Below are 14,782 nucleotides of genomic sequence, written 5' to 3'. Positions count from 1 at the left end.
CACTTCCCCATACAAAGTAGTTGCTATATTCTTTTACTTTCACAAATCTTTCTGTGATAATTATCCTTGTATAGATTTTTTATCACATAATTAAAATGCTTAACTCTTACCATTCTAGAAGTAGAATTCCAAGTCCAAAGTAATGCACATATTTAGGGCTTCTGATACATAATGCCAAATTTGGAGCCTTATTTGTTCTAAATCAACTTACAACAGATCAGTTCATAATTACTTTCCTGATGAAATTAAACATACCTAACACCTTAAGTGAAAGTTAAAATGTCAATTGCTTATGGGCAAGATTGTGCGCGCGCGTGCACACACACACACACACACACACACACACACCCAATGGGGAGCCTGGGTGGCTCAGATGGTTAAGCGTCTGACTCTTGGTGTCAGCTCAGGTTATGATCTCAAAGTTTTTGAGTCCAAGCCCCACATCAGGCTCTGTGCTGACAGCACAAAGCCTGCTTGGGATTCTCTGTCTCCCTCTCTGCCCCTCCCCTGCTCAGTCTGTCTGTCTGTCTGTCTCTCTCGCTCTCTCAAAATAAATACATAAACTTTAAAAAAAAAATCCTTCTTTGTGCCTAATCTAATGGTCCCTCCAATTCTCAGTTCCCATCAGTGCTCCATAAAGACAGCACTAAATCCTAGGTTCCTACTCCAAAATACAAGGGAAGAGACCACTAGGAAAGACATCCTCATTTGACAAGGGTCCCAAAGCCACTTACTTCTGTCATCTTTTTGTTATTCTGGGACAAGAACAAGTTACAGAACAATTATCTTAGGAGTTGGCAAAGGAGGTCTCTGAGAGTCACGTCAGGCTCACACTTCAATCAAGACAAATTCCCAATCCATTAGAAATGCCCAGCACTTACACAATTCTTTACTAACATCAACTGTTAAAATCCCACAAAGGAATGTGAGAGGAAGAGCTAGGAACAACAAGTAATTAGTACTGGGATAAATCCCAGAGAAAACATACTTCAACAAGCTCCTATCTGGTCAAGCCAAGCAAAAGCTACTGATCCACCTTCCCCAGTCATCGTCAAGTTGAGACAGAGGGCTCCCATCAACATGCGTGGTCACCTGCAGCTACTTATACATATATAGGGTCCCCATCTGGCCACACAATGACCAAACAGAAACCTGTTTGAGGAAGTCCATATGTGAGGCTGAAACCCGGAATATGACAGAGGAGGTCAGCAAAGGCCTCGTGTATTATTCCTGCCTTAGTTTATTCCTCATACGGGGCGAAAGTATATAAAAGGGCATGTGCACACAGGTGATCTGATTAATGCATTAGTGATGGCAGCACCAGGAGAGAGAGAAAGACTTCTCGGTATAAACAAGTCCCAGATGATAGATGACCGCTTTTCTCTTACCTGGCACTTTGTCATAGTGATGATGACGCTACTTACACCTTCTTAAATTTGTCTATTGCCTTATATTTTACAAAGCACTGTAACCTTACCAAATTTCACTTTTATTCTCACAGCATGTCTACAATCTAGATAGGGTATTTGTAGATCCACCCTAGAGAAGAGAATACTACATAACAGAGAGAGACAGTGATTTGTCTAAGCTCGCCGAACTAGGGAGTTGTTGAGTCAGGACTAGAATTAAGAACGTCTGGCTTCCAAATCCATTCTGTCTGCACTACACCACCGATGTACCTAGCCACCACTCGTCAGTAAGTACATCTGTGCCCCAATTTCAACCCATGAAATCCCAGTGCAATTCCAATAAGAAACCACAGGAAGAAAGCAGCAGGCAGAGCACCAAGAAGGCAGCCCTGAAGAGTTCAAGTCCACCCAAACCTGGAGAGCATCTAATTTAACCACTCAACACCACTCCTACTGACCAAATAATCAGGCTATAAAATCAGAGTAAGGGCCCAATATTTGTCAGCCCTACCCAAAACCTGCAACAGAGGATGGCAACAAAGCAACTTCACACTACAGTATTTCTACAAAAACGTACCAATCACTGTGCAAAGTCTGTCTTGTGCAAATACAGTAAAACCTTGGTTTGTGAGCACAATTCCTTCTGGAAACATGCTTATAATCCAAAGCACTTTTATATCAAAGCGGATTTCAAGAACCACTGGCTCAGTTGTGATCGTGTGACATTCAGCATCACGTATGACTCATACTGCAAGACATCACTCATTGATCAAGTTAAAATTTGTTAGAAATGTTTGCTCATCTTGCAGTACACTCACAGAACAAGTAACTCACAGTCCAAGGTTTTACTCGTACTTGGTTTCTAACCCCTCAAAACTGGTATCAAAAGACATCAAAGACAACTAGTTTTACTCTGTTAAGTGGCATAGGGTATACCCGAGATCTACAGTTCCACATTTATCTGTACAATGGAATCACCTAAAGAATGTCAAATTACTGAAGGTAGTGTACCACCATCAGAGACTTCAATGTCATCAGTGTAGGGTGGGACCTGGGCTTTAGATTTCTTCAAGAAGGTCCCTAATGTGCAGAGTTTGGGAATCACTGCCCTACAGCCAAGCGAGTCAACTGAAAACTGCTGAACCTTATGAGGTTTAGTGTAATATAACAAAATTTCTATTTGCTTTAAAATAAAAGAGGCAAAGAAAAGCAGATAAAAGAACAAAGTAAAAGGGAAGGAAAGCTAATACAATGACCGGGTGCTTTTCAAACAGTGTGCTACCCTAGCCTTCAAAAACAAATATAAATAAAAAAGGGCATTGGACACGAACACAAATAATTGTTTACAAGCCCTGTGCTTTTACTCTCCAGGAAAAACATAAAGCTGCCACATTAGGCCTACTCATTTAATTTTAGACAACTACCAAGATTTCTTGTTTAATACCTTTATTTTCAGCTCTTCCTAAACCTTTCTGAAAAGATCAGATGTAGGCGTTTGAAGGCCTGAAGGGGTCCCAAATGCAGCTAGAAGCAGCTATAGCTGACCACCTTATTTATAGAGCAAACCATACTACCCTACCTCCATCCCCAATTTTCCTGATCCCCACTTTCTTGTTATGCTCATCGTGATATGAGACTCTTTATTTCTTCACTGTCTCTCCCTATTAGCATGTAAGCTCCTTCAAGGTTAAGGGCACACATTCAGATATATTTCCCAGCAACCGGAAGTCATCGACAATGGCATCATACCATTCTTTGTTAAGTCTACCAAAACATGTGCCCGATTCTTTCCTGTTATTAGTACAGAATATTGGCAATGGTCTTTCAAATCAATATTCTACACTAGAAATAGATGGGCTTAATGGTGGCTATTTCATTATTGATCACGGATATATTTTTTAATGTGTAGAGAAATCTATATGGAATATTGAAACATTTTTGCAGTCACTTACCACTTTCAGGTTAAGTCCAATAAGTTCACTAGAATGTTCCAGCTCTCGATATTTATAGAGTTTTCACCTCAATACCATTCCCACAGTCATAATGAGAAAAAACCGTCCTGGGAGATCTTAGAAACTCTCAGATCAGACGAAAGGAATGTACACTTTGCCCCCTTTTTCTTTCTTGTGCATTAATCATTTGAGAGTAGATGCATGATCACCCCTTCCCTGCCCATAATATGAGAAAAGAAGAATTTGTCTATTTGCTAATGACACAGTTCTAATGGCAGCATAAAGAACAAGCTCGCTGGTCCACTGGTCCTGCCATCTAAGCACTAACAGAAAAAAATAGCTTAACATCAATTACTTTATAACACTACAATCAACATTATTGATAAGTACCCTCCAATAGTGAACTGGCTTATATCTACTTACAATACTAGCAGAAAAACACACGTAGTTACCTAAGAGTCGATTCTGCAACAAACTGATCCTAGATAGTTTACTGACAAATTGCATTGCTATGAACATATCGTTGAAGTAAGCCAAAAAGGTGATTGACACAGAATCTGAAATTTGCCCATGTCAAATCCCAAATATATGGGAAAGAACTTTAGGGTCCTGATCATCCTTCTGTGCATGTGTTAGATCAGACTAGCCTTGTTTTCAGAGAAAAATCTTTTTTTTTTAAGATTTTATTTTTAAGTAATCTTTACACCCAACGTGGGGCTTAAACTCACAACCCTGACATCAAGCTCCACCAACTGAGCCAGCCAGGCACCCGTTTTCAGAGAAAAATCTTATCTAGGCCTGCAGGAACTCCTTGGACTACATAAAATGTGGGGTAGTCTTTCATTTAGATAGATGTCCATTTAAGGGAAGAAGGAATCCATAATGCCTAACCTAGCCAGCCCTACTCCAACTCTCAACAGTTCAGAACAAGTCCACTTCCGAACACTTTGCGAACTTCTCATGTGGGAGCAATCACCATTATCCTTCTTACAGTATCCATTAAAGTAATCAATTCACTATAAATAACATTGCTAAGCACTTATTGTGTATACTGCGTGTACTTTATATAAATAGCTTAGTATCTCATTTAATCCCTTCAACAATCCTCGGGAGTAGATGTAATTCTCAACTCCCAACTTTCGGCAGGGTCAAAGAATTAGCCCCAAGTGATCCAGCTAGTAAAAGTCAAAGCCAGGACCCAAACACAGGTCCATCTGACCCACACTAACATTCACGACCTTGATTGTTATACAACTAATGCGAAGGCTCTTGTAAGCTGAAACCATTAGAGGTATATTTTTATTATAGGAGCTTAGAAAACCATGAGATTAAACTGCTGCCTTACTCCCTTTATGCCCGATGTGGCCACATTTTCAGTGTAAGTGATATAATTCCACCACACTATTCTCTCAAAGCACGTGGGATTCTCTGGGCGGAAGGCAACTACATAAATCTAAGTAGTTATTATAATAATCCTTATCTTAGTACACAGCTATGATTTTTTAAAAAAACTATAAATAGAAAAACAAGAGACATCCAAAATCTCTACAATCTCAGGAAGACTTAAAAATGAAAAAACTGTAGTCCCAGGCCTTGTGACGGTCAGCTCAAGTGGTTCAAAACTACCCACACTGGCTCAGTTTCCACTGATTGAATGCAATTATGAGTCGACTTCTATGGGTTGATAAATCAGAACTTGGGTAAGTGGTTTTCAAAGCTCATCTGTGCAGTTTTCGTGTGATGCAGACTTCCACATAAATTTTCCTTTAAAAAAGTTCATAAAAATATTAACTATCATCAAATACCTTCCTGGTTAGCTCATGCCACTGGGAAGAAGCTGCTGTTCTTATATTAATAATTCTTCCCGGAATTAATCAGTCATTGTACATTAGAACCAGCAGCTGGAGTGTTCTGAGTGATAATGAAACCTGTAACAAGGCATCTTCAGCCGTCTTTTCAAGACAATAAGGGAATTAAAATTTCAATTTAAATGCAGAGGTTTGAAACACGCTTCACTGGCAAAATTACTTCAATTAATGTGAGTGGAATACAAAGGACAGACTGCAGAAATGTGATGCAGCAACCAGAAATTATGTCATTAATGTGCTTGCATCAACCCAGCACAATGACTGCAGAGGTCTAATTCAAACCATACATATCGCAAAGCTACAGGCTACAATATTAATCAAGTCTCTGATTTCAATGTGACGGATGCAGGCTTCTTGTTGGACCACTTTTAGCCTTTCATGAGCTAACAGCAGCTGTTTACCTTGAAGAAGGAAACAAAAGGCCATGCCTATTTGCAGACAGTCCCTGTCATGACAATTTAATTATTTTAGGCAATACTCAGGTTATCATATCAAAAGAAGAAATAGATATCCCATCTAGAGGCCAAGTCTCTAGCTATCAGACCAGTGTGACAGTGAAGTAGCAATTGCAGGAGCGGACAAGGGCCATGGGTCACCACTGATTTATTTACTCTGGATTTATGAACCTGAGTAGGGATTACACTCCTGGGTGTCTGCACCTGCCTTACAACGGAAATGCAAAATCTTTTGATAAACAGATCCAAGGAAATCGGAGAGTTTTGAAAGACTTGATTTTTTGTCTTCACTTTCCTATGACGTCTTTTAGCAAGCATGTTTCATTTCGACCCTCGAGATGCCTTAAGTAGATTTTACTTCTAATAGCACATAGCCACGGGGAAAGGAAATGTGAGTATTTTTTCACATCAAGTCCAATGAAAGAGCAATTATAGCCCTTACTATCCACTCATATACAAAAGGCCAAATTGAAGGAAATTTCCAACCTTTTAAGCACACCTTTAATCCTACCTTCATGAAATCTTCATTGTACATTAGGATGCTCCAGCTCCTCAGATCATACAAAGCAACTACCTCGTCGGAAAAATGGAGAGCACATCAGAAACCCATCTCTCATAGGGTCACTGTCAGAATTAAATGCGTTAACAAATGTGCTTCTTAAATGTAATGACATAGCGAATACTCAGTACGTATTGGCTGCTAGTGTAATTATTGTTTTTTGTTGTTCACTCAAATATTGCTAAAGGGAAAGGCTGGAAACTGGAAGACTTTGTCATTAAGACAAACACCAAACCCAAAGAAAAAATCAGACCAGAGCCCCTAGAGAGGAAACACCTCTTTCCTCTATTAAAGTCTTTCACATGGTTACCCATCTGGCTAACGATCTGTGAACCCTGACTATATGAGGCCCGCGGTGCTCAGCACAAGGCAGACAAAATAAATAAGATATAGCCCTTGCCCTCAATGACCTACCATACAAACAAAAGCAATTGTATTACAAGGAAGTACATGCAGCTTATGGAAACAAACAAACAAAAAAAGGCATCTACTCAGGTCAAGTATTCTCAACCACGATAAAAACAAATGCCTAATTTTTTGGAAAAAGCACCTAATCACCTGGGACATTCAGAGAGCTAAAGAAATCTGAGCTAAGCCCTAAATAAATAAATAAATAAATAAATAAATAAATAAATCATTTTCCAGGCAGACAGGACTGGGATTAGATTCAGGGACATATGATCAATTAAACATCTATCACATCCCTTCATCACTAACAAATAACTAAAAATTGTTATTAATAAAGCGCCACTGTTTTAAAAAATATGATAGCCAGCAATAAGATATATTTAATACCTCTAAGGAACATATTACTAAGCATTATTATATAGAGCATAAATGAAGATCTCAATAAATGAGGTCTATCCTGTTCACTGAAAGACTCGGTAATATGAAGATGAAATGCTTACAATGAATCAGTCTCATGACGCTTCTTGCAGAATGTGACAAGCTGATACTAAAATTCATACGGAAGAGTAAAGGGCCAAGAATAGAACAGACAGTTCTGTCTGTTTTGACAAGCAAGGTGAGGGAACGTCTCCACCTGCTATCAAGCTATATCATAAAATAACGGTAATTAAAACAGCATGGTTTCAGTGCAGATATAGACAAGATCAATTAATAAAAATGAAGAGCTCAGAAACAGACCCATGCATACGTGAAAACTTGGTATGTGACCAAGATGGCATTAGAAGTCAGTAGGAAATAAATTTAGCAAATGGTCTGAGCTAAGTGGCTTTTTACATAGAAGATAAAATTAGATCCCGAGTTTATACCATATACGGAAACAGAGTCCAAATGAATTAAAGAAGACATAGTAGATTCTCTAGAGGACACTGGGATAGAAAAAAATTTTTCTTAAAAATCAGATAAAGGAAAAAAGAAAGAAATCTTACCACATTAAATTTCAAAACTTCTTTGTAACAAAGGGCTTCATAAAGCAAAAATATATACCACTAACTAGGAGAAGATATTTCAAATACCTCTGACAAAATATTAGTGTCCATTATATATAAACAATGACAAACAGGGAAAAAAAGGAACTTCTGGGCAACACAGCTCATGTACTCACTCCTTTCTGGAGGTAAATGCTCCTCCTTCCCACCCCACTCCTCCCAACCACATGATTTTAGTTAGAACTGACAATCATAGTATTCAAGCTGGCCCAATCTGGACCCTATCCATGTTTTCTTTGGGGGGGGGAGGGTGGGTTAAGTTTATTTATTTATTTTTGAGAGAAAGAGAGTACACAAGAGGGGGAGGAGCAGAGAGAGAGAGGGAGACACAGAATCCGAAGCAGGCTCCAGGCACCGAGCTGTCAGCAAAGAGCCCAACATGGGGCTCGAACCCATGAACCGTGAGATCATGACCTGAGCTAAAGTCGGATGCTTAACTGACTGAGCCACCCAGGTACCCCTGTCCCTGCACGTTTTAATTACAAGAAATTTTCCTCCGCAAAGCTGGAAAGACGTTGGCCACAGCCCACACCCTTTCTCCTCCCCCAAACCCCACCCACTTGTGAAAGCAACAGTCTGCAAGAGGACACTGAGGACAACAGGCAGAGAGACCACACAGGTGGCATTCCACATCTCCTCCTGTCCTGTTAGCTGACTGGTTACAGCGACTGCTTACTGTTTACTCCTATCATACACCAGGTTTCAATATATGACAGAATATCACAGCGTATCTACATCTTAGCGACCGAATTCCCTTAACAGGTTCTCATGAAGGACTTACAGCGTAATTCTTTTTGAAAATCTAAATTGGAACCATTTGGAAGATTTATCCTGCTTCTCCCACCAAGTCGTCTCAGTGTTTTTTTCAGTGTTACAGCCAATCTAACTCAGTGAAACAAAGACAGGGGACTCTCACCTACTGTGGAAAAGAGGAACCAAATGCAGTCACCTGCTATGGAGGGCTTCTGTAGTCCCCAGACAGCTCGAGTAACACGGCAGTGGGGTGGTCATGTGGAAAGTGGCGGGGGGGGGGGGGGGGGGGGGGGGTAGATAGAGCAGCCCTCTAAGAGCCACCAGCCCTGGGAAAGTTAGGACTGTTAGGAAATGGGATGTGTATTATTTTTTATTCATCTTCTTGACACTCAGCACATGCACCACCAGTAACAACATTCTCTGAATTTTCATTTCTAATTCAAAAAGTAACAGAATGGGAGCATCCAGCTGGCTCAGTCAGTAGAGCATGTGACTCTTGATCTCAGGGCTGGGAGTTTGAGCCCCATGCTGGGTGTAGAGCTTACTTTAAAAAAAAACAAAAAAAGTAACAGAATGACTCAGAGGCTAAAGGCTAGTCTGTGGAGTATGCTTGCTTGACAAAGTCGCTTCCAGAATTATTGCTCCAAAATTATTTTCTTGCTCTTCGGTTTGAAGGAAAAAACAAAGCCCTCACATAACAATCCCTTCAAAGAATTTGTGGAACGTGAAGTCCGTAAATATCCTTAAGTTGTCTCTCACACAGATTTGATTCTTTAAAATGGGATTCATTAGGGGTGCCTGTCTGGCTCAGTTGGTAGAGCATGCAACTCGTGGTCTTGGGGTTGTGAGTTAAAGTCCCACATTGGACATGGAGCCTACTTTAAAAAAGTAAGTAAATAAAAAATAAAATAAAATAGGATTCATTAGCCACCTTCCTCTGAAATTCAAACATCTTCATTACCATGCCAACGTGATCTAGGTACCAGTTTCTTACCATTACGCACCTTGCCATTGTTCCAAAGGCAGATAACGCATAAATAGTCGCCTACCACTTCAAACACTGAAATTAGGAAGAGAACCGGTCAGGCTTCACCTACAAGGGCTTGTGAATCCCAAGAGGCAGTCTGTAATGTGCTACGTGAAAGACAGCATTCAGAGAACAAGAGCAAGGGCTTTCCTATCTTAGCAGAAATGACCGTTCGCACAGGTAGCTCTCTCACCAGCATGTCGGTGGCACTGAGATAGTGCTTGCTGGCCATGCACTGTTCCAGCTTCTGAGGCACTTGCTTGATATTCTCAATTTCATCCAGCAGGTTCAGGACATGCTTGTGTTCAATTCCTTCAATCCACAATTTCCGGAGCTCATCCCGTTTACAGTGCAACAGCATCTTGCAAGAAAGCAGATTCTCTTTCACCTACAATAAACAGATTCAACCTTGGGTCAGTCCAGAGTCTTGCCATCCTAAACCTATAATCTGGTTAGTAGTTTTCACTATCAGTGTCACTAGAAGTGACAGTTCCCAATTCCCCCTCCCACTAGTTCCCCGTGGTTGGCTGCCTTGCAAAATTCTAATCCTGGTTCTGACACTGACTCGCATGGATGGGGGTCTCCACCTCTGTGTGTATCTGCTCCCCTGTGAAATGAGAAAACTACTCCTAACCTACCTTTGAGTGAATCTGGAAGAAGCTACTTAGGATATACAGCACTCTGAAGACAGGAAGAACCCACGGATGTTAAACTATCTAAAAGGGAATGACTGATCGAGTCCGTGCTGATTCCTTCCCAATTCTTCTCTGCATGTTTCTTATTCAGCAGACAGCTCACTTGGACCACCCTAGATCCACAACTTCAGCTGAAGCTTACAGCCAGTGAACTGTGCATTCATCTCAACTAACACGAAAATAAGCCCACTTTCCAGAAAAGAGGAGACACGTCCAGAGACCATCTCAAAATAAAAGCACTAGGACATATCAAGGATTTTTAGATATTAAATAAGACAACCTCAAACATTCTCATGGATCTAGCTTAGTGACCAGTACGGCACAGCTCGACAGAACAGGAGGAGAAGGAGCAGGAGGTAGTCACGATGTACATGATGAGCACATTTTCATGTTCATAATTAAGGCTTTTCAATTTTTACAACATGAAATAAAAAGAATCAGGACCTTTCACAATTCACAGAACTACTCTCATGTACTTTTGACAGTCCTCACATGTATTTTTAAATTCGAATTCAGTATTTGTTTAATTTGGTTTTTGTTTTAGGTAAAATTTATGAATACATGTCAGTTATACCATTTGATGAATTTTAGCAAATGTAAGACACCTGTATAATCCAAACCATCATGTATAAGACATTTCCATCAGCCCAGAAAGTCTACCACGTTTCTGACCATTGAAAATTTGTCTTCCACAAGATCTGGTGTGGTGGTGCACACACTCATGAACACTATGCTTCTGGTGATTATAAAACTAAATTTTAACATTTTCCGACAAACAAGGAAAATATAAAGATGGAATGCTAAGATCAGAATGTTTCTTGAGAAACATTTCTCTGCTGAGAAAGCATCTACTCTATCCCAATAACTTAAGGACAATACACCTATCATACTTTTATGAAACTCTCCAATGTAAAAAGAACCCTAAATAAAGAGATTCTGTAATCTCTCCTGATAAGCACAGTGGAATGATTATTCGCTTTGGAAGGAGTCATGGACCCTTTTGAAAAACTACCAAAGACAGTGCTAATTACCTCCACTCCTTCCTTCCCCTTTCTGCAGTCCTTAAGTGATTTTTTTTTTTTTTTTTTTTTTTTGCTAATCATAAAGCATCTAGAAAAGAGAACAGAGAGGGGGGAATGGTATATAAGAGATGGTAACAAAACTTTTCAAGTTGGCAGGAAGATGAAATGTGGGTAATTTAGCAGAGCAGAGTGATCTGAAAGTCTTAGTATGGAGACGGGTTTGCTACCACTGACAAGGAGGTGCCGAGAACACGGAAAGCCGGAGCCCCAGGGCCAACACCTTCCATAGGGAGTATTTTGAGCCCTGGACCTTCATCAATCCACACAGATGGGTAATTCCCTCCCCCCAAACACTGGCCAACTAGAAGGCTTATGATCTGAAGAAACTCAATCAGAAAGGATCCAGGCCAGACATCACTAAGGGGAAGGTGTGAGGCACCAGACTGCAAACACAAGAATGATATTAAAGTGGGCCTATGGAACAGTAAAATCCTCAGCCTGCTCTGGACACCCAGCCTCCTGCTAGGGTTGCCTCTAAATACACTCAGCCTGATTTTTAGCTCCAACACAGGAAACTTATGGCCTTTCTTGGGAAAGATGACAAGGCGAAAAGACCCAGAGTTAGTGACACCTGAAGTTTCACCGAGGAAACTACTGGGTCCCTGCACGATCATCACTAGACAAGGCCCACAACATGCTCTGAGCTTTCCAATCAGCTTTGTACTGACTCCCTCTTTCATTTAAATAGTTAGACGAGGATCACCAGACAGCCAAGGAAAGCTTGGAATATGAAAAGGCAGGCACCAAAACAAACAAAAAGAAAAAACTGCTGGATGGCGCTGGGCGGGGAGGGGCGGGGAACACCAGAAACTATGCAGAACAGAAATTTTTTAAAACTATAATCAATATCCCTTAGGAAAAATAGGAAATATTACATCAATGAAACAAGAATAGGATGCTATAAAAAAAAAAAAAAAAAACCTGAGAATAAAAACAGCTTTGGAAATTAAAATATGGTAGAAAAAAATCCAATATAAAGGTCAGAAGCTATCTTTGAGGAAATCTACAGAGAATAAAACAAAAAACGAAAGGTGGAAGATAAAAGAAATGAGGAGACTGATCCAAGAAGTCCACTATTTGCCAAATAGGAGTTCCAGGGGAGGAAAAATGAGACAAATGGAGTAAAGAAAAATACAATAATAAAAGAAAATGTTCCGGAAGACATGTGTTTTTAGACTGAAAAAGTACACCAAGCGTTCAAGAAAATGGAGTGAAAAAAGAATCATGCCAGGACATGTGATCCTGCCGTGTGAGAACACATGGGATAGAGAGGTGATCTTAAAAGCTTTTGGGGGAAGTGGGGAGGGACAGAATCCATATAAAGCATTATGAATCAGAATGCATCAGACTTTTCTCAACAGCAACGCTAAAAGCTACAAGACAAAGGAATGATATAGCTTCAAAATCCTAAGAGAGAATTATTTCCCAGAAAAACTATCAATCAAGTGTGCGGGAAGAATAAAGACATTTTCAGACTTATAAGCTCTCAAAATGATAAAACTTAGATGCACCATAGCTCAGCAAGCTAGTGAAGAACGTGCTCCATCAACACAAGAGAATAACAGAAGACCAGAAACACAGGATCCAGGAAAGGGGAAAACCAATGCAGAAGACAGGCAACAGGAGGATTCAAGCATTAACTGCAAGGAAAACAGCAACAACAAAACCGCACAGGCACAAATAGTATGCTGGATGGCTCAGAGGGAAATAGTCACGTAGCTGTAATAAAATGAGCAGCATCTATTTAACCAACAACTAGGATACAACTAGAGAGAGGAAGTGGGAAGAAGATGAAGTAGGGCAGAGGAAACGGTGGGAGGGGGACCTAAATCCTCATCTTCCATAGCCGGAAGCTTATATCCAATGTCTAAAGTAGAAAAACCAAGAATAGTATAAGCATATTACTAAGAGTAAAAGTCAGTGTCTCTGAAGTTTTGGAAGTGGGACTGGGGAAGGATGAGGTAGGGAAGTACTGGTTTTTGTCATCACTTACGGTTTTGACTTTTGAAAATATTAATTGAAGTATGGTTGACATGTACTATTGGTTTCAGGTATATGACACAACGATATGACTATCATATACATTACAAAATGCTCACCATGACGAAGTGTCATTACCATCTATCGCTATACAAAGTTGTTACACTATTATTGACAGTATTCCCCAGGCTCTACTCTTCATCCCTAGGTCTTATTTTGGAACTGTGTATCTCTTAATGCCCTTTTTTGGACTTCTTAAACATATTTCTCAAGGCTATTCCCAGATCCTCTTGGCACTCTTGGTCTCTGGGCTAAGAACTCCAACTATTAAATCCATTATCTTTTAAATCCTTAGTTAAAATCTGTTTGAATTTGATTTCTGATAGTCTACTTTTATCACCTGGGTTCTGTAATTCTCGGATTTTTCTTTGGTGTTTAACAGTTATTATGGAAATTGTTAAAAATAAATTTTATGTCGTGCAACACCCAACTAGGCTCTTGATCAAGAGGGCTCAGGATAAACTTACTTAGTGTCAGTAAAGCTTGGCAAACTCCTTTCTGATTGGGAAAAGGACTGTTAGGGCATTTCACAGCAGGATATATACAATGTAGTCTGCTCACTTCTCATTTTTGCTTACTACATGGAAGAAAATGGAAAAGAAAAGTGGACTCTGTGTCTGTGTTTAGGGGTGGGGGAGACGGCATCAGGCTGTGTGGAAAATGAACATCACCAAAACTATTCCCTAAACTGAGTTATTAGCCAAAGCTCCAGACATAAGAAGGTACAAGAACTTTTAATATTAAATTGCCCCGAGGCCTCAGCTTTTTGATTAGAAAGTCACGGTTATGAAGAAATGTTATTTTAAAACTTGGGCGGCAGGGGGGTAATACTACTCAGTAATAAAAGAAAAGAAATATGAAGAATCTCAGAAACATTATGCTGAACAAAAGAAGCCAGATACAAAGAAGTACATACTGAAGTTCTAGAACACGCAAAAATTAATGTAGTGATGGAATTCAAATCAGCAGTTGTTTGGGGCAGGATGTGGAGGGGAGTGGGAAAGGAGTAGAGGAACACAGTCTTTTCACTCCAAAGGAGCAAGGGGGAACTCTCTGGGGTGGATGGGAACACATCCTAGGACATATACATTTGCCAAAACTCACTGAACTGTCTTCTAAAATACTGCAGTTTATTGTATGTCAATTATAGCTCAATAAATGTTTTTATACAGGGAAGAGAAACAGGACTGTATCCATCAATGAACATCATCTAAAATGTGAGAAAGTTACCAAAGTACATCTAAACTTTTATTTCTCGATGTGGTAACAGTATTTTAATTCCATTCTGTTTTAATTTACCAGGATAATTAAGATTGAAAAATTATCTTCCTGTTTCTTCTTGAAATAAATCCACAGAGTCAAGCTATTCAAATCAAGACATCGAAACCCACGTACAGAAATCCTTCTTCAAACACAAGTTTCCTTTCCTTCCTGAGACTTCTAGTAACTTCACATTTGCTCCTAATCAACCTGGTCAGCCACAGCAAG

The 14,782-nt window shown here is 39.9% G+C and overlaps 1 protein-coding gene across 5 annotated transcripts in view; it reads right to left on the bottom strand.

Annotated features, from left to right (window-relative positions):
- EXOC4 (exocyst complex component 4) overlaps positions 1-14,782 on the bottom strand; it is a 745,858-nt gene that overhangs the window by 702,574 nt on the left and 28,502 nt on the right. For all 5 annotated transcript variants that reach the window (XR_006212814.1, XM_007076278.3, XM_042972750.1 and 2 more), the window contains exon 3: positions 9,671-9,865. Coding sequence is in view for 4 of the 5 variants with exons in the window: in XM_007076278.3 (XP_007076340.1) it covers positions 9,671-9,865 (195 nt within the window). In the remaining variant the exon portion in view is untranslated. The remainder of the gene's footprint in view (positions 1-9,670; positions 9,866-14,782) is intronic.

Source organism: Panthera tigris, chromosome A2 (assembly GCF_018350195.1).
Source record: "Panthera tigris isolate Pti1 chromosome A2, P.tigris_Pti1_mat1.1, whole genome shotgun sequence".
In the NCBI taxonomy this organism is placed as follows: Eukaryota; Metazoa; Chordata; class Mammalia; order Carnivora; family Felidae; genus Panthera; species Panthera tigris.
The sequence above is the reverse complement of the archived record's forward strand: the minus strand, read 5'-3'. Positions and strand labels throughout refer to the sequence as shown.